The sequence below is a fragment of the Colias philodice genome, chromosome 21 (assembly GCF_061535455.1).
Source record: "Colias philodice isolate Cphi_HAF_F1 chromosome 21, ilColPhil1 Martin Lab GWU primary, whole genome shotgun sequence".
Taxonomy (NCBI): Eukaryota; Metazoa; Arthropoda; class Insecta; order Lepidoptera; family Pieridae; genus Colias; species Colias philodice.
The window spans coordinates 5,126,709-5,149,073 of record NC_143106.1 but is presented as its reverse complement, the minus strand read 5'-3'; the positions used below and the strand labels follow the sequence as shown (position 1 = coordinate 5,149,073).

The following is a 22,365-nucleotide window of genomic DNA, read 5'->3' as shown; positions in this document are numbered from 1 at the left end:
TTGTAGATACACTGCTGAAAATTCATAATCTGCTATATTATCTTCGATCATAATAGAGCGTCATCTAGTGAGTGTATTAGGATATGTAATATAAGTAAATACGATATGAGCATGTCGTCACATGTCTTGTTGTAAATGTTACTTACTTAAGTTCAATTTATCACTCAATACCCTGTTAAGATTTCAAGCAACTTGTCAGTACAGAGTATTCATTAATTGCACCCTATATAGCTATAAATCATTGCAGAGATGTTAATTAAATTAATTAGGCAATGTTTTATATATTGGTTGTAGATAACTGAATAGCTTAATCAGTTTTTTGTTGTTGTTTTTATATTTTCTAGTTGATTACATTTATGGTATTAGTAACATTGAAATTCCTAGGTGCTATGTAAAGTCATGTTGACGAACGTATAAGCTAATTGTAGTTTATGTGAATGAACTTACATAGTAGGACCTTAGTGTTTTTTCTTTAGCTAGAAGGCAACAAGAAAAGATATGGGAACAATTGTTTTTGTACTGCTATACGATGTTGTCACTTGTCAACAGTATAGGTATGGGTAAGAAATAAATAAAAGAACAAAAGAAATATCAGAGCTGTTTATTAACTTATAAATATTTTTACAGACTTAATAATTAGACAAAATAATGGTAAGAAAGTGTTAAGAATAACACAAATACAAAAAATAAATAAACATTACTTGCGAATTGTGACACATTTACATGATAATTATTAAGAAGTTAAATATATTTTTACAGCAGCCTTAAATTTAAACAAGGACGGAATATCATAGCCAATACAACTAATAATATAATTTATTTTAAATCTAAAAATGACCTAAATCAGTTACATAATAGACACGTCCCAATCATTTATTCGGTGGAAAGTCAAGAGTAGTGTATGTAGGTCTTGTTCTTGGAACGGGAGGTCGTCGAACTCGCGGGTGAGTTTTTCCTCCTTCTGTGGGTTTGCTCATGCTGGTTTCACCTTCCTCGGGCAAGTATGGCGGCCGAGGGTTCAGAACCAGCGCTTTGTAAGAAGAATGCGAGTCGGCGATACTGCGGCCGTCACCTTCGTCTCTTCTGGAAAGCTCAGAGAAGGGCGACACTGAGCGCTTCTCTATCCCGCTGGGGCCCGGCGTCTCCTCTTTTGGTTTTAAATCGTACACATTTTCTTCTTTTCTCTTCGGTTCTGCATCCTTCTTAAACTTCGTCTGTCGTTCAATGATTTCAGCCGTAGTTAAATCGGAACCTTGCACGTCCGTCTCTAGCGGCGCGGCGGTCAGCCAAGGTCGAGCCGCGTTGTTGCTGCACCAGCGTTCCTCGTTCTCGCTCGCGTCGCCCAGCAGGCCTAACTTCTCGAGGTTCTGCAGTAACAAGTTCTCGCTGGAGCTGGCCGCTCGCATCTCCGTCTTGGTGTCTTCAGCCAGGAGCAGCTCGGCGAGCGGCGGCGCGAGGCCGAGGCCGATGTTCCGCTCGTGGTACACCTCGGAGATGGTGGGGGTGAGCTCGCCGCTCATGTGGCGCACTTGGGCCAGTGAGTCACGCGCCGCCGCCAGCTTGGGCCGCGCGCGCTTGGACGTGGAGGGCTGCGCGTCCGGCTTGTCGTCGTCCGTGCGGCGCGGCTGCGCGGACGCCAGCTCGTAGAACGCGTCCAGGTAGCGGCGGTCGGGCCGGCGGCGCAGCACCGTGTCGTGCCCGGACGACTCCCAGTCCGAGTCGTCGGACGGCGGGCGGCGCGTATACAGCGTGCGGATCTTGGTCTGGTGCGCGAGCGCGAGGGACACGTTCTGCGGGGCGGCGGGAGGGGAAGGTGTGAAGGCAGCGTCGCTCTCGCCGCGGTAGCGCGGATGCGGGTGCGGGTGGGGGTGCGGCGGGGCGGGTGCAGGGGCGGGGGGCGGTGCAGTGCGGCCGTCGGGCTCCCCGCGCCCCGCCTCGCCGGCGCCGCGCACGTACATGGTGAACGCACCTCCACAGGAACCGAGGGGTAGCGGCGGCGGCGGCACTGAGCTCATGTTCTCTTCTGTTGGATTAAATTTATATTAAGAAATACAATTTTTTATTCATAAGGATCTTTTTTATTGCAAATATTAATAAAATAAATCAAATAATAATATATCAAAATTGTTATTTGTTCTTACAACCGTGTACATTTCGAAATTTACTTACGTCTATGTTGCGTGGTCTCTCCATCTGAATGTGGTTCGAGGTCTCCGTCGTCGATAGATGCGAGCGACTCCACGCTGGAGCTGGATTCCAAACTTAGACTGCGAGGTGCTTCTTGAGTATCTAATAAATGATATATTTATTAATTTTTTATGTTTTCATTTCTCATTCCAACAAATTTACTATATCTAATTGACATGTTCTAAAAATGCATTACAACAAGTTGCAATAGCTTACTTCATCTATTATATCGAACAGTTCTGGAGCAATAAATAATTAAATAAGACATTAATCATAATTTTCTACAGTTCATTAAGTAATCATATGGGTGATTTTACTTTCATCTTATTTTACAATTTTAACAACTATAAAATACCTACTTTTGTCCCAGTCTGTAAAAGGAACATAACCCTTAATATAATTTCTTGCCTTCTTATTTCTATTATAAAATATAACAACGTCAACGTTATAAACATTCGAAAAAAAAAACTTACCAAATAATGCAAGTAATGCCTGTAGCACAAACTGAATGTGCCTTCTGTTGGTCGCTTTCCCGCGCAGAGTGACCTCGTCCTGTCCAACTTCGGCCAAGTCGAATCCAAGAGATGCGAGCAGTTCGTGGCATCCGTTGACCCGCCATAGCCTAAAAGTAATGAAATAAATGACGTTAGAAACTCGCATTTAAATAGAAAAAATGATTGTGAGTTTGTATATTATGTTTTAAATTCGTAGGAAAAATATAATATACCTTTCCCATTTCTTAAAAAGTCACACAGGAACTAAAATATTTTACGATCTGCAACATCTATGCACCTTATAACAGTTACATTCATCATGAATGTAAAGCTCTCATTTTTAACCAACTTCAAAAAAAGGAGGAGGTTCTCAATTCGGACGGTATTTTTTTTAAATAAGTTCTCGAATTGGATGCTTGTAAGTTTACAATATACATGTGCTAAACTGGTAGATAAATAAGTTTTAAAATGTGTGTTTGTAATGACACCTACAATAAATTGATCAACAAAAATTAACTGTTTTACTGAGCTTCTTAACACTTACCTAACATTAACAGCAACTTCGATAGTATCAGTTTCACAGTTCTTGACCGAGAACTGCGAGATGACGGAGCGAATAACGCCAATGATGTCGTCAGCGACGTCACCGTTCGATATTAGCTTCGATAGAGCTAGTAGTGTAGTTGAGCTTAGACCTGGATGAAGATTGCAATAAATTCCTTTGTAATTCACTCTACTTAACAGCTACATGGTAATTTATGAAGTAGTATATCTAGTACTTATCCACATCTATACTAATATTATAAAGCTGAAGAGTTTGTTTGTTTGAACGCGCTATTCTCGGGAACTACTGGTCCGATTTGAAAAATTCTTTCGGTGTTAGATAGCCCATTTATCGAGGAAGGTTATAGGCTATATATCATCACGCTACGACCAACAGGGGTGGAGCCACGGGGGTGAAACCGCGCGGAGCAGCTAGTGGTGAATAAAATTTGGTTGGTAAAGGAGCGATTACCAACATTATTTTAAGAAATAGAAATTGGAAAAGTTTGGCAATTCTGACTGTTGTAATGACTGAAGACTGATGTAAATGAATGTAAATTTTAAATGATCTCATTGAAAAATGTAGCACGAAATAAATAGTTTATCAATTTAATAATTTAATTTAAATTTTCTTCGGTATACATACCCAAAAGAGCTTGCAAACTGGCTGAACACTGTGTCAGTCTTTCTTCAGGGTCACTTTGTGGGAAGAACACGCTGGATGGAATTCCGTTAGCCGCTGGTTCGAACCTGGATAAGATTTATTTAATAATTAATATCTTACATTGTAAGTTTTGTAATTATTTTGCTCAGGGTATTGATATCTAAAAATATTTCTGTCAAGTTGAAAGTGATTAAATAGAGTTGTGAAAAAACACATGTAAGTTGGCGTAGCTACAATTTTTTATTTTTTGCATATCTTCATTATTTGCAAACCAGTTTCAGAATCTTCACCTATAACTAATTCAGAAACAAAAATTTACCTGAATCCAACACTCATGAGCAGTTCCCGCCAGCCCGTAGCAGGGCCGGCTTTGTTCTCGATACTCTTCTGTGTCGTGTACATCGCGTTCTTCTGTCCACGTACAATGCGCTGGAGCGATTTCTCCACTAGGTGAAGGCATACTCGTAACGCGTCTCTGTAATTAGGAAGTTTATTAGAAAATATTTTTTGGAACATCTCCCATATTATATTTCTTTAGGCTTTGGGCCTTTGAGAGTAAATTTGTTGGTTTTATGCTCTTAGGGTTTACCATGTAGTTGTTGTTTTGTGCATTGTTTTATGCAGAGTGACCTATAAGGGTATTCAATAAATATATACAATTACGATTCGTCGGGTGTAACTGGTTTTATTTTATGTGTTGTGTTGTGCTTTTGTTGCGTGTTTTGATGTGTGCTGTATGTACTGTTATGTGTGTAGTATAAGTGAACTGATGTGGTGTCATGTACTGTTTGCCTTATGTGCTATGTGGTAATTGATTGTGTGTACCGGCAGCGGTCGGGCGCGGCGAGCAGCTCGCAGAGCGCCTGGCCGAGCAGCGCCACCTTGTTGCTGAGCCGCACGTTGGCGCCGACGAGCGCGCAGCCGGCCCAGTGCGCGGGGTGCGCGAAGTGCTTCGTGTGACGCACTGTTTGCATGCCGTCGCCCAACGCTCTGAGTAACAATATCGTTGTTAAAGTATCAGTTGTTTGGTCCGAGTGAGCTGTTAGGAACGTCGAATTTGACTTTCGTGTTTGAAATAGAAATAAAAGTTTGTCAGTAAAATATCTCACTCATAAATAAGACGAAAGATTTTTTATTGTTTGTTGGAACGAAGTTCCTTATTGCGCGTTGCGAAAGGGCTAGACGGAAAAAAATTAAAACGAAAAGTTGTAACGACACTTTTTGCTATAGATGAGCGGCGTGCACGTGTTTCTCTGTCTCTCTCTCATAGAGAAGAGAATTTCGTTCCTTTCGGGTGTCTCTGTTTCTTTATGTGCGTCGAGTTCAGGCACAACTCATATATTTAGGTAGTCTAAACAAACAACAGACTATACTGACTCTAAAATTAAATTGTAATATTGACATGATTTTAAAAGAGCAACGATGGAGTTTTTTGCCGGTTCTTCTCCATTACTGCTTTCCGAATCGGTGGTAATTGTTAAAAATATGTAATAATATAGAATAAATAAATGTTTGAGTTTGAGTATATTTGTCTAGTGACGCGTGACTCACTTGGCCACGCGGCTGCCCTGCAGCAGCGCGGAGTAGAGCGCGCGGTACAGTATCTTGGCGGCGGTGTCCTGCGGCGGCGGCCACAGCGCGAGCAGCACGGCCTGCGCGCCCGCCGCCAGCAGCGCGCGGCACAGGCGCGACACGCCCGCCCCCGCCCCGCTCACCGCGCCGCTCTCCTCCGTGTCCTGCAGGACGGAGCTCGATGGCGCGCACGATATCACCACCTGGTTTATGGACATTTGTTTGACGCTGTTATTTGGCAATAAAGAAAGATAGACTTAAAAAACTGCGGAGATATTATTGGCTCGATAAGCTTAGCCTTGGGCGCACTATGAGTTGGTGATGTGATGACATAAGCAAGGTAAAAAATTGGCGGCAAGAAACGAACAATTGGGATTGAGGAGGCTATCGCTATCTATCTATCAGAAGTCTACCAGAAGACAGGTAAAGGTTCAAAAGAGAGTAAAAACTCAAATAATAATAGAATACAAAAAACGTACAATGACGAACGTAGGCACAATGGGCATCATATCAGTCTGTATTGGAAGGAAAGTTTTTGCAACATTGTTTACTTGCGGATGAAAACGTTTATTGGATTGTATAATATGTTAGGAAATTAGCGAATGAAATAAAATATTTTTATTAATTAAAAATAAAGAATATTCAAAAAATTTAGGTTACTTATAAAAAAAAATCTTACCAATCTTGCGGTCAGTTTTAAATTCATGATTTCTGATGCTGTTAATATAAATTCTGAAGCAGGCGGTAATTCTTCATTACTGGGTGGCAGCTCAGCATCTGCAGTAAAATTATTTTTTAATTCATATAAATTACCTACATAATTTTAATATGTTGAGTGTAATAATTTAAAACATGACTTACGTTCTTCCTCATTTTCTGTAGAAGTATCAGCGGCGTTGCTCCCGACACTGGTATTCAAGAGACGTTTGGCTTGTGAATCAACCTAAACAAAGTATCATTTGTTAAATAGTTTGATACTAAACTAAACACAATATAAGTAAATACCAATATCTTATAATAGTAGGGGAGGCCAAGAGGGGATTTTGGGATTTACTCGAGCGCGTCAGATTACTATAAGGGACGGTACCTTAGCTATTCATTAGTACCTCTAGGCAATATGAGCAGTTATGGTTGGTGGGTGCGCTCAGGGGCCCCGCTGGAAAATTTGAATAATCCATAATTCCCTAAGGTTGAGCTCGAATCGTCAGATTAGCGAAATGGGGACTTCTTATATTGTAATTAACCCCCCCATATATTAATCTGACGCGCTCGAATAATATTACTTTAATTTTTTACCCTTCTTCATAGCGATTAAATCGCCACTTAAATCGTCAGATTAACGTATACTTTTTTTCAGTGACGTCCTGGAGCATGCAAAATATCAATATCTAACGCGCTTGAGTATTTCCAAGCCAATTTTTTTCTTTTTTAAATTAAAAAAAATCAAAAAACCCTTCCCCACCGCTAAAAGTGAAAACATTATAGGAAATTTTTTTCTCGCTATGGTCTAATCTACCAATTCTAATAGGTTCCCGTGACGCTCGAGTAAATCCACATTTAGCATCCTGGGCTCCCCTACTATAATTATTTGAGGTGTATTTTAAAAGGGATATAAATTTTAGGGAAATAATCGAAATAATCTTAATCTTACCACTTCTCCAGGGCTGAGTACGATGCCAGGAGTCTTCCAGCACACGTGTGTAGCAAAGTGGATACATTCTGCTTGTGGAAGTTGAGCTAACACCGCTTCCTTTGACGCCTGTTTAAAAAAATAAAGTATTATGAAAATAATAATCAAGGAGAATATTTTTTGGGCATATTTATCAATTACGTGAAGCAGTAACAATTTTTGGATTTAATTGTGCACGAAGTCATTTTTCTTTATTTTGTCGATTGATTACTAATTTTACCAAAAATTTAGTAAAAAGTCACAATAATTGTTCATAAAATATACCTGATAATCAGTAAGCGGCGTGACTCTCAACATGTCGGCAACGAGTTCAGCTTCCTTTAGTAACGCAGGGTGAGCCGCCCAGCGAGTGCCACCAACACGCGGCCCTCCTACTACGAGGCAACGCATTCCAGACTCGTTGTTGGCACCTGTAGGAAAATGAATTAAAATATGTTTGTGAAAATCTCAAGTTTTATCATTATTACATCACGTCACATCTGTGTAGTAAATATTTAAAAAAAATTTGAAATTGTCCGCTGCAAAACTATGCTTTCGCGTGTATTAGGCAGACTTTTCTAATGGGTGATACAATTTTGAACATTACTTCCACGAAATAAGGTGCTAATTTCAATGAATATTCTTTAAAGGACTGGATATTTTTTTAACGATCTTTTGTAGGCGATTGTATCTCGCGGTGTTTTTTTATTATTTTTTATAGTACGTCAATTAATTCACCGTAATAAATCTGGACGTATAGACGATTCGGGGTATCATCAATATCTGGCCCTCCAGTGACAATATAGGCAACTCACCATACTAACCATGTTCATTGTGGGTCATGTATTATTTCCTGGTCTAGCGACAACAGAGATAACTCACACAACATACACGTTTACTATGGGTGCGTTAGTTCCTTGTCTCCTACACACACACACGCACACTCACTGTGGTCACCGCTGGGCCGCTGCGCCACGTGCGCGTGCCGCACATGCCGCAGGTGTCGCAGCGCGGGCGCGGCTCGCAGCGCGTACCGCTCGCACAGCGGCTCGCCGTCCGCACCGCGCAGCGCTCCCCACGGACACGCGAACAGCGCGCCCTCTACACACAGCGCCACCTCGCGCCGCCCGCCGCAACCGCGACCGCCTGAACCGGACCCTGCTGGTATTGGAAACTTATTAGTTACGAATACTAATTTTAACGACGGTCGTATACAGGGTGTCATCGATAAATGTGCACAGGCGATCATTCCAGAACTATAGTGACGAAATAATCGCCTGTGCACACTTAACGATTACACCCGGTAAACATAATATCGTATACTTTATTCATGATTTTATGTTACTCTTACCGTGATTATTATTACACGACGCTGGTAGAAGATCTTCAAAAGGTGCGAGCAGCATTTGATACAAAGTAGTGAGGCATGGCGGGCCCTGCCATGATGGTTGTTTCTTTCGTGGACAGTGTATACTTGATCTGGACAAAAATATTTTTATTTTAAATACACATTTTTAAACACATATTATTTTTTGTTCAGTTAGATTTTTCTGATTTCTAATAACTATTTATAACAGTGCTTGAAAGTACTGAAATAAAATTTAAATTTAAATATACCTGGTTGATCCTTGTAAACTGGCAACGGATCCGGCCACTGAGCCGCCGACGGATCCCACACTGAATAATGAACTCAAGGAGTAGTTCGACGAATTCAATAAATGGTTACGATTTACCTGCAATAAACAAAGATGCACATATTATATGGATCTAAATTATGGAAATGATATTAAAAACGAAAGGTAACAAGGATAGGGCAACACAAAACATAGAATATGTAAAATGAAAATAGAACGATAAATGATAAATTTATACTAACATTAAGGTAAGCTCACCAAAAAAAGGGCAATATATTATCAACTGACTGACTGTTGGCTTGGTTGGTATTATATTATTATGTTCATCACATTACCTGTCCTGCCTTCCAAGCCAGAGGTCATGGGTTCGATAATCGATTCCCGGGGCAAATATTTGTGTGATGAACATAGATGTTTGCTCTGTGTCTGGGTGTTAATCCATACTAATATTATAAATGCGAAAGTAACTCTGTCTGTCTGTCTGTTACTCAATCACGCCTAAACTACTGAACCAATTTGCATGAAATTTGGTATGTAGATATTTTGATACCCGAGAAAGGACATAGGCTACCTTTTATTGCGAAATATGTACCACGGGCGAAGCCGGGGCGGACCTCTTGTTATCTATATAAGTATTTATTTAAAGTTATATATGTATTTTTGTCAGCCATCTATCTGGTTTCCGTGTGTGAAAATTGTGCTGAAATATTTATTTATTTTAACTTACAATCCTAGCGAGCCCAGTGTTGGGTCGGTCGTCAGTCCTCTCATCATCTCCGCGCTCGGCCGCGCCGCGCACCCAGCGCGACCACTCGCTGATGCACCGCTCTAGCTTGCCGCTGTCTGTGAATATTGTACATATGTTCAAATGTACATTTTGCACGTTAGATGAACCAAATAAAACGATCAAGAACATATGATTTAGGATGCGGGATCGATAAGAAAATAAACTTGAGTGGTATCAAGGGATGGAACAAAAATACTAAAATAACTGTCTTGTTGTAAGAGAGAGAAAACGCGCACGCCGCGCAGCTTACAACTAATAGCAAAGAATGTTTTTACAACTTTTGGTCTTAATTCCGTCTTAAGCCCCCTTTCGCTCAAAAACTCGTTCAAAAATTACTAAGTTTTCACGTAAAAAAATTGAGATGGATTTGTTTTCTACGTCTTTTGTCATGAAATTATTTTGAAAGTGGTGTAATAGAATGGAAGATGACTGAAAACTGAAAGAACTTACTCATATTAGCCTGTAGATCATCTGGGCTGATGTCTGGTAAACTATTGTCGCCGTCTTCTGATTGTTCCATCAATGATACTTGGTGGAAGCGCACGATGCCTGGAATAAATCTTCTATCACACAAAGTTCGAAGCAAAGTATTATTTACAAATAACTTTAATAAAGTTTATACACAAGAATATAAACATTGTGTACCGTTTTTATCAAGCAAAGAATCGGTAGAAACAAGGACCTTATCTTATAATCTTACCTTTATGTGGTTGCAATAGCCAAGAATATAGTCTTCCAGCGGCCAAGCTGTAGTACAATATGGGTGCCTTCTGTTTGTTCACAACTTCAAGTATCTGGTCCACTGTGCTTGGGTTCCATTGATCTGGGACTTCTTTAGCTGATTCCTCTGCTACATTCCTATACAAAATATTAATTGTTAGTATTGCCTTATTTTTGCTCACCCACATCATATTTTATATTTCCTCTGATTGTTGGGTTGCCTGGTAGAGATCGCTACCTAGCGATAAGGCCGCCCTTTGCTGTTTCTGTAGTCTTGTGTTTGTTATATGTTTTTATGTATTTTATGAAAATACTTTATTGCATTGGCAATAATGTATTTTCATTCATTCATTTCATTCATTAATATTAAACAAAGGAGAATGGGCATTTTACTATGGAAGTTGGGCCTGAACCCTTGAGTTGGACCAATACACATAAGATATTGTTTTTATAATAGATCATAACACATACATAACGGGAAAAATATATATAAAAAAATAATCAACCGGGTTTTTGTACAGTCACATCAAGTTTTATTTCTTTGTGTATAATATTTTTTGCAATAAATAACTGTTATAAGACAATGACAATATCTTTATGTTACTCCAATTCACTTTCACTTACAAATACGTACTAATCTTAAGCCTTCTAATAAACGAAATACACTAATATTATGTTTTGTAACAGGTACCTATACCGTGTTTATTATAATTCAACGTAGTTAGACGTTTTTTGTGGTTAAACTCAGTCACTCCAGTGACATTTTGATTTATATTTACTTCACTCGAATTAAAAACACCGTTATTGTGCGCAAAATAATAGCCAAATAAATAAAACTTTTTGCCTTGACTGTACAAGAACCCGGTTGATTTATTTTTTTATTTTATTTTTTTCGTAAGGTATGTGTAATGATATATCACAAAAACAATATTTCGTGTGTATTGGTCCTAGCCCAAGTTTCAGGCCCAATTTGCCCATTCTCCTTTGAAAACGTTAGTATTACTATGTAACTCTTTACCGGTGCAAAATAATATTCAAAGTGATTATGATTTTGCTGGTATTAAAATTTTATTTATAATAATATAACTTGCTCTTGAATTCAGAATTACAAAATTTTTGTTTAGTTTGCAGTCTGTAATATGTACAGACTGCAAACTAAACAAAAATTTAGATTAGAATATTCTAATCTATGGAATTTTGAATTAAGTAAAGTTGAATATACCTCTGTTCATTATGCATATCCACGTTATTCTGATTGTGTGCTGATGAAGTTTTTTCAAGAGCATCGAATGAACGGCAACGACCACGCTCCGCTACAACTAGGGCTTCAGGATGACGACCCAGTTCTGAAAATTAATTTGTTATTTAATTACTTATCAATCGAGTCCATTTAAAATAATTTTTACACAAAAATGAAATTTCAATTTTGCCCTTACTGTTTCACTTCATGGTTTATTTAAAGATTTACACTTACGATTCATCTCTGTTAAATGATAATTATGTGAGTTATCCTAGTCCTCTATACTATCATTTATTTGAAATTTACATAAGAGAAGTTTAATTCTGTAACTGATTTAAGTGGCAGATACGTTAATTTTTTGAATATCATATCTAGTATTGTCACGGGCGAAGTATCGAAATAAAACTTCTTTTTATTAAAAAAAAAATCATTCTACATCATTCTCCTTATTTATACAAAAAAAAAAACTCACCAACTAATACTCTCTGCAGTGCGTGTTGCGTGGAAGTATACAGCGCGATCACTTTCCTATCTCTGTGTTTCTCGTTGCCATTCTCCAGTACAGTGAGAGCGGCTTGTAATTGTTCTTTCGCTTCTTCTAGTTCTCCAGAAGCCCATAGTGCAAAGCCTAGTCTATGACGGACCCGCGCCTGAATGGGAATTTTAATTATATCAAAGTTTGTCTTTTGATGGATCAAATTATTTATTCTTTTTAGGTTGTTGCTATGAGAAATATGGTGCATCAATATGAAGTAAGTACCTAAAGACCAATCCATGTAAATTCAAAAAAAACATTATAATATCTAAAAAATCTACCATAGTGTGTGTGTGAGACCATTAATACAAACGTTTATTAATAAACAGAGACATTTTTCGGTTCTTATGGCTTTAAGCAATTCGATAACATTTTATTTTTACTTTAAGTATTTTATGCTTCTATGGCAAATAATATCCCCAATTCACAACCAAAAAATGTATGAAAATTGTGAGAATAAGAAAATGTATAGCAAAAAATTCTAAATTAATATTAGCAAGTTTTAATCGACTATTACTACGCACCTCTTCATCAGCATCAGCCAGTCCCTCAGTAGCAGCGAGCGCCTGTCTCAAGTAGGATACAGCGCTACCACACGCGCCCATCGCAAGATGCGCTCGACCAAGATCTGCTAACGCGTGAGCTCTACCGCGGGTGTCACCTGGTATATGTAAAAGTTCTATTTTAAATAAGTGTTAAAGTTAAAACAAGAATACGTACATACACCAACAATGTTGTATTTTAAAACGGCTCATTGGACGGTATGGTGTTAGTTTGGTATTAGGAATTGTAGGCTCACAATGTGAAGTCGACGTGAAGTCTAAATTCTAATGTTATAATTTGGATGACGCAATAAAATGAATGCTTTGCTGCAAACTTTTTAGTTTTGGTTTTGACAGTTCATGTAAGTGATTACATGATCATACTGTTATTTTTATTTATATTAAAAACCTAAACAGTTATTTAATTTTTTTTAAATATTACCAGAAGCAGTAGCATGTCTTAGTCGCGATTCGTGCCATCGGGCAGCTTCCGCGTGCGCTCCCGTTGCAGCATGTGCTGCTCCTAGACCACCGCATGCACGAGCCTGAATAATAAACAAAAACCATAATATAAAACCATATACATAAATTAGTGATAAAAGTTAACATAGAAAAAACTTTTTGACTAATTCGAATAATAACAGCGGACCAAGCGTAGAACCTTGAGTGACGCTTACTCCTATCAAATACTAGGAGAAATTCCATAATAAGTAAGTTCCATAGTAAGTAAGTAATAATAAGTAACTACTAACTATCATTTATGTGCTTGCTTCATTAACAATCATTTAACCTACAGTTAAAAAATAAGCTTTTGATAGAATAACAATTAAGTCAAAAGCATGATAAAAATCACAACAATATTATTTCACGTAAAGTTTAATTATTTGTGTCTACATAATATGAAGTTTCACCTGTAAATGAGTAAGTCCCAATCTATGAGCAAGTTCGAGTTCAGTTCTGTGGTGTCTGATGGCAGCGGCATGTTCCCCGAGCGCCTGGTGCGCCACGCCCAGCGAGTGGCAAGCTTCTGCTTCCATTATTTGATTGTTTAACTCCCTGATGTGTAAAAATATAATAATTAGTGATATTATTGCTACAAGAAATTTACATTTTACAAATAGACCAATATTTTTAAATTCTTAGGTTTTTTTATTTGAGAATCAGATCGGATGTTTAAAAAAATAATCATTTATCATACCTACATTATTATTCTCCTGTTGCCATAGAAAGGAGATGTTTGAATTAATAATTAAAAAAACATGCAATTTTGTTCATTATTTGAGAGATTTTTAATTAATTAGGTATTTTAAATTCGTAGGGATCTTTTCCTAACCAAGTTTAGCATATTTTTTTGCTAAAATTAAATATAACGTACTTTGCAATGTTTTTCTGGTGTTCCAAGCATGATACGGCTTGCTCCAAGTTATTCAGTGCGATGTGTAAAGCGCCAAGTTCTCCGTACGCTTGGGCCTTTGCTTCTGGCATTCCCAGTTCGTGTGACACTACCAGTCGTTTCTCTAGACATACTAGTGCTTGTTGAAGGTTACCCACGGATCTACAATAAATATGAAAAATTTTATGTCGTTAGCAAAATATTAAAAACTATTTTATATAGCGATCGTATTCGTATTCTTGGATTGTAAACGGCTACATTCAATTAGTACTGAAAATGTCGCAGCAGATAAATTAAAGATAACTTTTCCGTCTTCTGCTACAAATATAATAAAAAAATGTATAAGGTAAACAATAAAAATTAATATCAATCCGAAGTTTTCTTTTAATTGCAACAATTTCCATATTTAATGACATTTAATAAATTAAACCACCAAATTCAATATCTCATTATCGACATTAACTTACTTGTGACTCAACCCAAGTCCTCTATATGCTCTCTCCTGTTCCCTTGCATTGTTCAGTTTAAGAGCAGCTGCAAGATGCTGCTCATGATACTTCACAGCTTCATCCGGGTCACCGAGAGCATCATAACAGTCTCCTAGTGAGCCAAGTGCTCGGGCCTTGTCTAATTGACATGTCGGTGTATTCACTCGCTCGAGGATTGCTAGTTGCTAGAAGGAAATTCTATTTTGAATACGTGTCTTACGTTTAAAAAGGGAATATAGGTATATTTATTAATAAGAGTTATGTATTATGAAAGTTATTGACTAATTCTCTCGCTGGATATAAAATGTTCAGTACCACATTTCATCCAAGGAACGAAACATTTGCAACAATCAATACAACAAGAGTAGTCAACTACGTATAATATCAGTGAACTAAAAAGTATTTTCAAGAATTAGATTTTTAAATTCTTACCTGTTCTAAGTAGCCAATGGCATCTTCATAGTGTCCCATGTTCAATTTAGCAATACCCAGATTGCCGTACGCCTGTGCTTCTAACGCGCAGTCTTGTAATTCTTGTGCTCTTTCTAGTTGCTCCTGTAATCATGTTTGAATATCAAAAATACTTTATACATATGATGACGCATATTATGATGCTATTAAGAAAAATGGTCTCAATTATACAAATTATGAAATAATATTTCATTTTAACGTTTAAAGTCATACAATTTAAAGTCGATGGGATTGGTTGCTTACCCTATAACATCGAGCTGCGTGTGAGTAATGTCCGAGAGCCATATGAACCGCTCCTAGGTGAGAATGAGCTCGGGCCTCTCCAGCTGCATCACCCGCTTCTTGGCGGAGAGTTAGTTCCTACAAACAACCAAATTATTGTTTTTTTTAACAAAGGGAATATTCATGTTTTTCTTTTTTGTCTTAAATTAATAGTTTACTATTTTATAACGTAGAAAAAAAATATAAATGGGCTTCAAAATACTCTAGATATTTTTAAAAATGAAATTTAAAACTGTTAAAAAATTTAAGCAGTTCAAACGCCGCCATATTGCGCGCGCTTTGCGTGACGTCACATGACACGTCCAGTGGGTGTTTATCAAAGTTTACTGTGGAGTGATGAATACAGTGTCCTGTCAGATGACGTCTCATTTAGTTCGTTGTGGCGCGTTTTGGAAGTTTGAATTTCGCTCCGTTATTTTGCACTTTTTGAATATTATTTTAGTGGTTTAAATAATAAGTAAATAAAAAAAAATCCTTTTCATTATAATATTACGATAATAAGTATTCGAGAAAAAAATATTTTAGGCCATTTCAAATTTTATGCATATTCCCTATTGTAGCTTAATGCATTGCAACTTTGCAAGGAGTTTCTTACATACTTATAATAAATGTTACCATTCTTTCATATTTCTAGAAGTTTTCAGTGGAACAAAAAAGTGTGATAACAATTATCAATATAAAAACAATTTTTTAACAAAAGTGGTTACCTGAGTATGATGTCCTAAAGCAGCGTCAAGTCTCCGCTGCAGTCTCCTGGCGAGTCCCAGAGCGCCACACGCTGCTGCTTCAAGAGAACGATCTCGTGCCTGCAAAATTAATTGGATATTCCATTAAAATAAAACTTATTAGTGGACTTATTTGGATAATTATTAAAGGTGGCATTTTTACTGAACACATGAGTGATGTACCTACACGAAGCTTTCTGATCTGATAAGTTCTAAAAATTAAAAGAGAATTTAATTAAGTAGTAACTAAAAGTTTTTAATAAAAATTTGATAAAAATCAGACCGTTGTAAGAGTAATCCAACATTATTCACCTGTCTTGCAAATCCAAGTTGCCGTTGGTACATTTTAACCGCTTCTTCAACATCTCCCATTTTTATCAGAACATCTCCAATATTGCCTAAAGCTCTGAACTTTCCTTGCAAATGTTGCGTCATATGGGCTATAGCTAGGAAGTATTTTTGACACTCGAGAGCTGTTTCTAAATTACCTAAGGCTAGATGTGCCAGCCCCAAGTTACAATAAGCCCTACCCATATTCATTTTATCTTGTAAATCTTTGGCAAGTGATAGGTCTTGATCGTAGTATCTGGGATAAAAACAAAAGAGACAATTAATAAAATAAGAACTATTAAGTACGTTAAAAGTAAAAATCATCACATAATTTGACATTAATGTAGTTCATATAATAGATTTAAATTGAATTGAATTAATATCTCACCTTACAGCCTCTCTATAATTCCCCAAACAGTAATGCGCATATCCCAAAAAATGGCAAGCCTTAGCTTCCGCAGTGACGTCACCAAGTTCCTGAGACAACATTAGATGCTGTTCGTAGTATGGAACCGCTTGAGCAAATTCTCCTCTTGATGATAAACAGTTGCCCAAGTTGAGGAGAGCACACGCTTCACCTGCTGCGTCTTTTAGTTCACGAGCTATGCCTGGAGGAAATGTTTGGAATGAGTATCGCTGTTAATCGACTGTATTTATTGGTAAATGTGAATAGGTCGGTTTAATTGGCATTCGCTTCTTTTATCACTTTGAACGTCTTCGGATGCGGACTATGTTTACTTCTAGATACGTATCTTTTTTTAATGAAAAGATTTTAAAATAAAGGTAACATGATGGCAACTAGAATATTGACTTTTAATAAATTGATCATCAACAGAAAAGTTTTGACAAAATAACATCTCTCAAGAATTTTATCAAGTATTTTAAATTCCTTCATAGTATCCTGCATAAACTTACCCAAATGAGCTCTATAATGAAACAGCGCCATATCATGAGCACCAAGTGCTTGATATGCAACCGCCAAGTTCCCATGGGTTGATGCTTCTGAACTTCTATCGTGCACCTCTTTAGATATCGTCAGTTCTTGTTTGTGGTACTTGATCGCTTGTTCGTAGAACCCCGCGGAGGAATATGCGTTACCAATGTTGCCGTATGCACGACCCATACCGGCTTTATCCTAGAAATTTAATTAATGAATAAAAATATATTTATTGACAACGATCATAGATATAGTTGAAAATACTGACTACCGAACAAGTTAAAAAATTATCAATTTGTTTATTTCAATAAGAAAACAAAAAAAGAGGAATGTACGTTGTTTGTATTATCTGGATATATAAAAATAATAATTAATGATTCTTATACTTACATAAACTTATTTGCATTCTAGTAGGTCGGTTGGTTGTAATGTAATAAGATAGTATTTTGTGATAATATTAATTAGGTATATTATTATGTTTTGTGATGAAATACAATTGTATAATAGGTATTAACTACAAACAACATCATCTAGAAATAAATTATACAACTGAAATGAGTTAATTGATAATCTCCAATTTCTAATTAGTCTATAACTGCCATTTGAATTGATTTTTTGTAAATAATTTGTGAAAAAACATTAATTTATGGAACCATTATAGTTTATTAGCATTTTATTGTAATTAATGCAAATAACAAACCTGTAACTGTCTGGCTATAGATAAATGAGCTTGATGCAATTTGAGCGCTGCGTCATGTTCCCCTAGCAACTGGTATACAATGCCTAGGTTTGAACAGGCACGGCCTTCGCCAACCTGTCGAATCAAATATGTAATTAATAATTAAGTTTTTTTGCTAATGATTTGCTATATATTCGAAAAAACGGCTCACCTTTATCTATACTAATATTATTATATAGTATCTAATAAATAAAATCTTAATAAAAATTCGGAAAATTTATCCGAGTAAAATAATGACATGAAAAGAAAAATTGATGGAAAAAAACTTAATTATTATAATACCTTGTCTCTTGCAGCGAGAGCTACATCCAATTGCCTTTCGTGCCATTTTTTCGCTTGTGCGTAGTCTCCTGCACATCTATAAAACAAGAAATTGAACAGATATTTTAAACGTTAAACATAAATAAATATACAATGCGAGACAACTTAATTGAATTCAGAATGAAGTGAAAGAACTATAACGATTCTAGTCTGGCACATTAATCTAGAACAATAATAAAATTAATTAAAATATAATATCATTATGTTTTATTTATCATCTTTAATAATAGCGCAGGAATTTCAATTTAATAATTCATTCCCACTGTTTTAATAACTTTCTCTTTTTCGCGCGTTTTTTATATTTTTTTATATCCAGCGCTCGTCTCTTTTCTTAGCGGCTAGCAACTTTTCCATACACTATTTTTTTCGACCTCTTTTGTCAAAAAAAGTTTTCATGCTATAATTAAACAATACTATTATAATATGTAAATACATATTTTTATAGATATATTTTCAAGTAGATATTCAATGCCATTAAAAATAAGTATATATTATTTATATATCTATAAAAAAATATAATTGTAAAAATATCATGTTCTCTGATGTTTAAAATTATTCAAATAATTCTAATAGTTTTTATTACTTTATAGTTTATATGCATTTCGTTCGGTACATTGAATGAACAGTTATCAAATGTACGAAATTTCCGTTACCTTGCAGCATGCCCAAGACCCGCGTACGCTCTTGCTTCGATAGCTCTATCTCCTAAATTCTGGGCTATCCTAAGCACGTTTTCGTGATAAGCGATAGCTTGCGAGAAGTTTCTCCTATAATGATACGAGGAACCTAGATTTGAATATGCTCGGGCTTCTTCAACCTGAAATACCATTAGTTAGATTAAGGTCATTTATAATGTATCTGTACAGCATTACTTATGTACAAGTTCAACGAACTGTACCTAATTTGAGACGATTCTAAGAATATGTGTTGCTTCTGTGCCAAGTTTCATATAGATAGGTACATCCATGATCTATTGGGTGAAAAGGGCGGTGACTCCTTAAGATGTTATTGCAAAAATAATTATTATTATTGCATAGCATTAGCCCATGATAGCTAATTCATATTTATTTCGCGTCATTGATAGTGAATAAAGTCCTCTATTTAGTATAAAGCCATGGATATAATATATTAAACACAAACAGACATTCAGTAAAAGCCAGTTACATAAATCTAAGGTGTTAACACATACCGCACTAGCAAAACAACCAGCCTACCTGATCGCCGAGCCGCCTCGCGAGCCGCAAGTGCTGCGTATGACAATCCACGGCTGAATCAAATTCCCCCATAGCCAAGTAAACAGCGCCGACATTCCCTATCTCCCTCGCCTCTTGTAATCTATCGCCCATTTGTTTAACTAGCTGTACGCATTGTTTGTGGCTCGCCAGCGCATTGGGATAGTCGCCGATAGCAGTGTAGACGTGCCCCAGGGAGGTCAGGGCTGCGGCCGCGGCCTGGGTGTCCTGCAAATGTTATTTATTTTTTGTCCCATTACATGGTAATTGACAGCTTTCCACATTGTTTATTTAACGCTAATAGGTAGATACTTAAAGGTTAAATGCTCGTTTAGCAGTCACAATTTATTAAAAATGACAGCGACCAGCGACATGCATTTTTCTGGCACAAGTAAAAGTTTGTTAATTTATAGACTGATTTTTTGAAGTGAAACTTCTTTATATTCTTCTTTAGTGGGGTTGTAATGTAAATATTGCAGAGCCTAATTATAGACAATGCTTTTATAATATCTGACGAGGATTTGAATTTAACAGAGTAGGTAGGCTGTAGATCCAGGTTATATGTATATCTTAATATGTAGGTATATTTAATTATAAATCTCGTGTCACAATGTTTGTCCTCAATGGACTCCTAAACCACTTAACCGATTACAATAAAATGTGCACACCATGTGCAGTTCGATCCAACTCGAGAGATAGGATAGTTTAAACATATAGGTACCACAGGCGAAGCCGGGGCGGACCACTAGTACTACAATAGAATGTTTACTACAAATACCCAATACAAAATTTTCAACGAGATGAAGATGAGTAATCGATGAAGATAATAAAGTTTGGAGAAACTTCAGTCTTGCAATTTATCAATTTCACTTTTAATTAACCAAAACAACTCTATTTAAGCTTTCAAATCACTTTCTCGATTTGCATTGTAAATATTTATTTATTCTATAGAAATGAACATTTTATTAAAATTTTCTACATAAAACTATATCTACTATTAAAATTTTCTAAACTAATGTATACCAGATCACCTTCCACATTGATTTAATATTCAATTTCAAAATGGATATAACAAAAACACATTCTATGTTGAATATTTCCAAAAATCACTTAAAATTCAATGCTCTGTCGACTGAGAGCAAACAAAAGGAATTAAAAACAAATAAAGGGCCGATTAGAATGCGGCGCATCCTTTTCACTAAGGAAATGGATGACAAAAGGAAAAAATATCTGACGACGGACCGCCAATAGGGACTTTGTCTCGATGAAATGAGTTAGTGATGTGAGATTTGTATCGATATATTTTTTGTTTAAATAAATTTATTCAAACGAGATAGGGATACGCTGTCAAGGTTGCTTGCATCGTAATCAACGTGAATAATTAGCATATAACGTTTATTAACGGTTCATCGCTAGTTTTGTATGACATTTATCAATAGCGTTATTTATTGCACTGTGCGTAATCCTTATATTTCCATGAAAGTTCCTGAAATTCAATTTTCCTATTATCAAAACTATTTCATGATGTATATCATGACACTCGACAACAGTCAGTGCTAAGCGATAAAATAATGCAATTCTACATCCGAAGCACATTGTAACATGCATTGCAATATAAAATAGTCTACAATTCGCACCGGGCATCTATAAATCGAAATCGTAAATGACATAACTTTGTCGTCTGAATAAGTTCGTAATCAATTCCTATTACGATTACTTTTTGTCAGCTTTAATTGCCGACGATGAATATAAGTCGATAAGCCGATATCGACATTAAAAGCCCGTCGGGACTATACTAGCAAGTCAGTCGGGTTGCAGCGATCTAACTAATTAAGTATGTGCAACATGATACGATAACGTGGTGATTTACATATTGACTCGATCTCTGTTGGACGTTTTCCAACTATAATAGTTTAGGCTCTCTTGAACTTAAGGTTCTGCCAGGTCACATTGCATTCCGCGCACTGCGAAGCCGTTTCTGCGCGTTCTTGGTGGCTACAATAAATAGAGGCAACTTGAATGAAGTTTGCGTTTATAAACCTTTATAATATTTCCTTTTGTGCACCTTGTTACGTCGGGTGTTATTTGTAGACAATGCGATATCGTGCGTTGTATAATAGAATACTGTTTGCATTTTGCAACTTTTTTTACAATTAATTGGCTTCACTCCTATCTATGTAAAATGTTATTATCTCAATGTACATAATAGCCAATTAGTAGTAAATAATATGGTCTAACTGTATACTAATATAAAATTGTTTATCATCATAACATCAGTGATAGGTCAATGATTGATAAAAGTATCCAATAATCCAATAAATTTAATTTTTCGGCTAAATTGTGGATATAATATGGTTTTGAATATTAAAATACAAATACAGTAGCACCTCTATAAGTCGAATATCAAGGGAGACGCCAAAAAATTCGAGTTATAGAGTTTTCAACTTATGGAGGATTTCGACTTAGGCGGATTTTGATTCGACATACAGAGTTTGAGGTTTATTCTTATAAATTTTGAGTTAGAGAGGTAAAGTACATTAAAATTCAACTTGCAGAGGTGACGAACATGTTTTTATTTATTATAAATCAACATTATTTCAAATCATTTTAAAATAAAAAATATGGCATTAAAAAAGTCAGTATTTTTTTTGCTTTAGATAATTTGGTTGTTCTCTAGCATTATCTAATCTATAAAGAACAGAAAATTCTTCTTCTTCAGAGATACTGGTTTGCTCTATAAAATTTCGTAAGGTATTCAATGCGGTTCTTGCCTCTTTGATGGAAACGCATGGAGCGCATGTACTATTCACGTCTTCTATGTCATCTTAATCATTAGTATCGGTTTTCTGAGCTACTGAAT

General features: G+C 36.4%; 1 protein-coding gene across 3 annotated transcripts in view; it reads right to left on the bottom strand.

Annotated features, from left to right (window-relative positions):
- Positions 1–585: 585 nt before the first annotated feature.
- The window catches only part of LOC149478865 (uncharacterized), a 49,600-nt gene continuing 27,820 nt past the window's right edge, over positions 586–22,365 (bottom strand). For 2 of the 3 annotated variants that reach the window (XM_089708516.1, XM_089708514.1), the window contains exons 8-42: positions 19,488–19,733; positions 18,927–19,090; positions 18,235–18,310; positions 17,914–18,027; positions 17,192–17,411; positions 16,665–16,884; positions 16,259–16,532; positions 15,929–16,027; positions 15,183–15,299; positions 14,901–15,023; positions 14,448–14,653; positions 13,963–14,142; positions 13,499–13,643; positions 13,030–13,132; positions 12,570–12,706; positions 11,983–12,160; positions 11,493–11,616; positions 10,251–10,408; positions 10,001–10,099; positions 9,491–9,606; positions 8,747–8,862; positions 8,481–8,608; positions 8,078–8,290; positions 7,415–7,560; positions 7,112–7,219; positions 6,322–6,403; positions 6,140–6,237; positions 5,440–5,663; positions 4,714–4,878; positions 4,208–4,363; positions 3,871–3,974; positions 3,226–3,376; positions 2,661–2,809; positions 2,170–2,289; positions 586–2,023 (exon numbers count right to left, since the gene is read on the bottom strand). In XM_089708516.1, coding sequence (XP_089564642.1) covers positions 870–2,023; positions 2,170–2,289; positions 2,661–2,809; positions 3,226–3,376; positions 3,871–3,974; positions 4,208–4,363; positions 4,714–4,878; positions 5,440–5,663; positions 6,140–6,237; positions 6,322–6,403; positions 7,112–7,219; positions 7,415–7,560; positions 8,078–8,290; positions 8,481–8,608; positions 8,747–8,862; positions 9,491–9,606; positions 10,001–10,099; positions 10,251–10,408; positions 11,493–11,616; positions 11,983–12,160; positions 12,570–12,706; positions 13,030–13,132; positions 13,499–13,643; positions 13,963–14,142; positions 14,448–14,653; positions 14,901–15,023; positions 15,183–15,299; positions 15,929–16,027; positions 16,259–16,532; positions 16,665–16,884; positions 17,192–17,411; positions 17,914–18,027; positions 18,235–18,310; positions 18,927–19,090; positions 19,488–19,733 — 6,213 coding nt within the window. In that variant the 3' untranslated portion in view covers positions 586–869. The remainder of the gene's footprint in view (positions 2,024–2,169; positions 2,290–2,660; positions 2,810–3,225; positions 3,377–3,870; positions 3,975–4,207; positions 4,364–4,713; positions 4,879–5,439; positions 5,664–6,139; positions 6,238–6,321; positions 6,404–7,111; positions 7,220–7,414; positions 7,561–8,077; positions 8,291–8,480; positions 8,609–8,746; positions 8,863–9,490; positions 9,607–10,000; positions 10,100–10,250; positions 10,409–11,492; positions 11,617–11,982; positions 12,161–12,569; positions 12,707–13,029; positions 13,133–13,498; positions 13,644–13,962; positions 14,143–14,447; positions 14,654–14,900; positions 15,024–15,182; positions 15,300–15,928; positions 16,028–16,258; positions 16,533–16,664; positions 16,885–17,191; positions 17,412–17,913; positions 18,028–18,234; positions 18,311–18,926; positions 19,091–19,487; positions 19,734–22,365) is intronic. The other variant, XM_089708517.1, reaches the window with a different exon arrangement.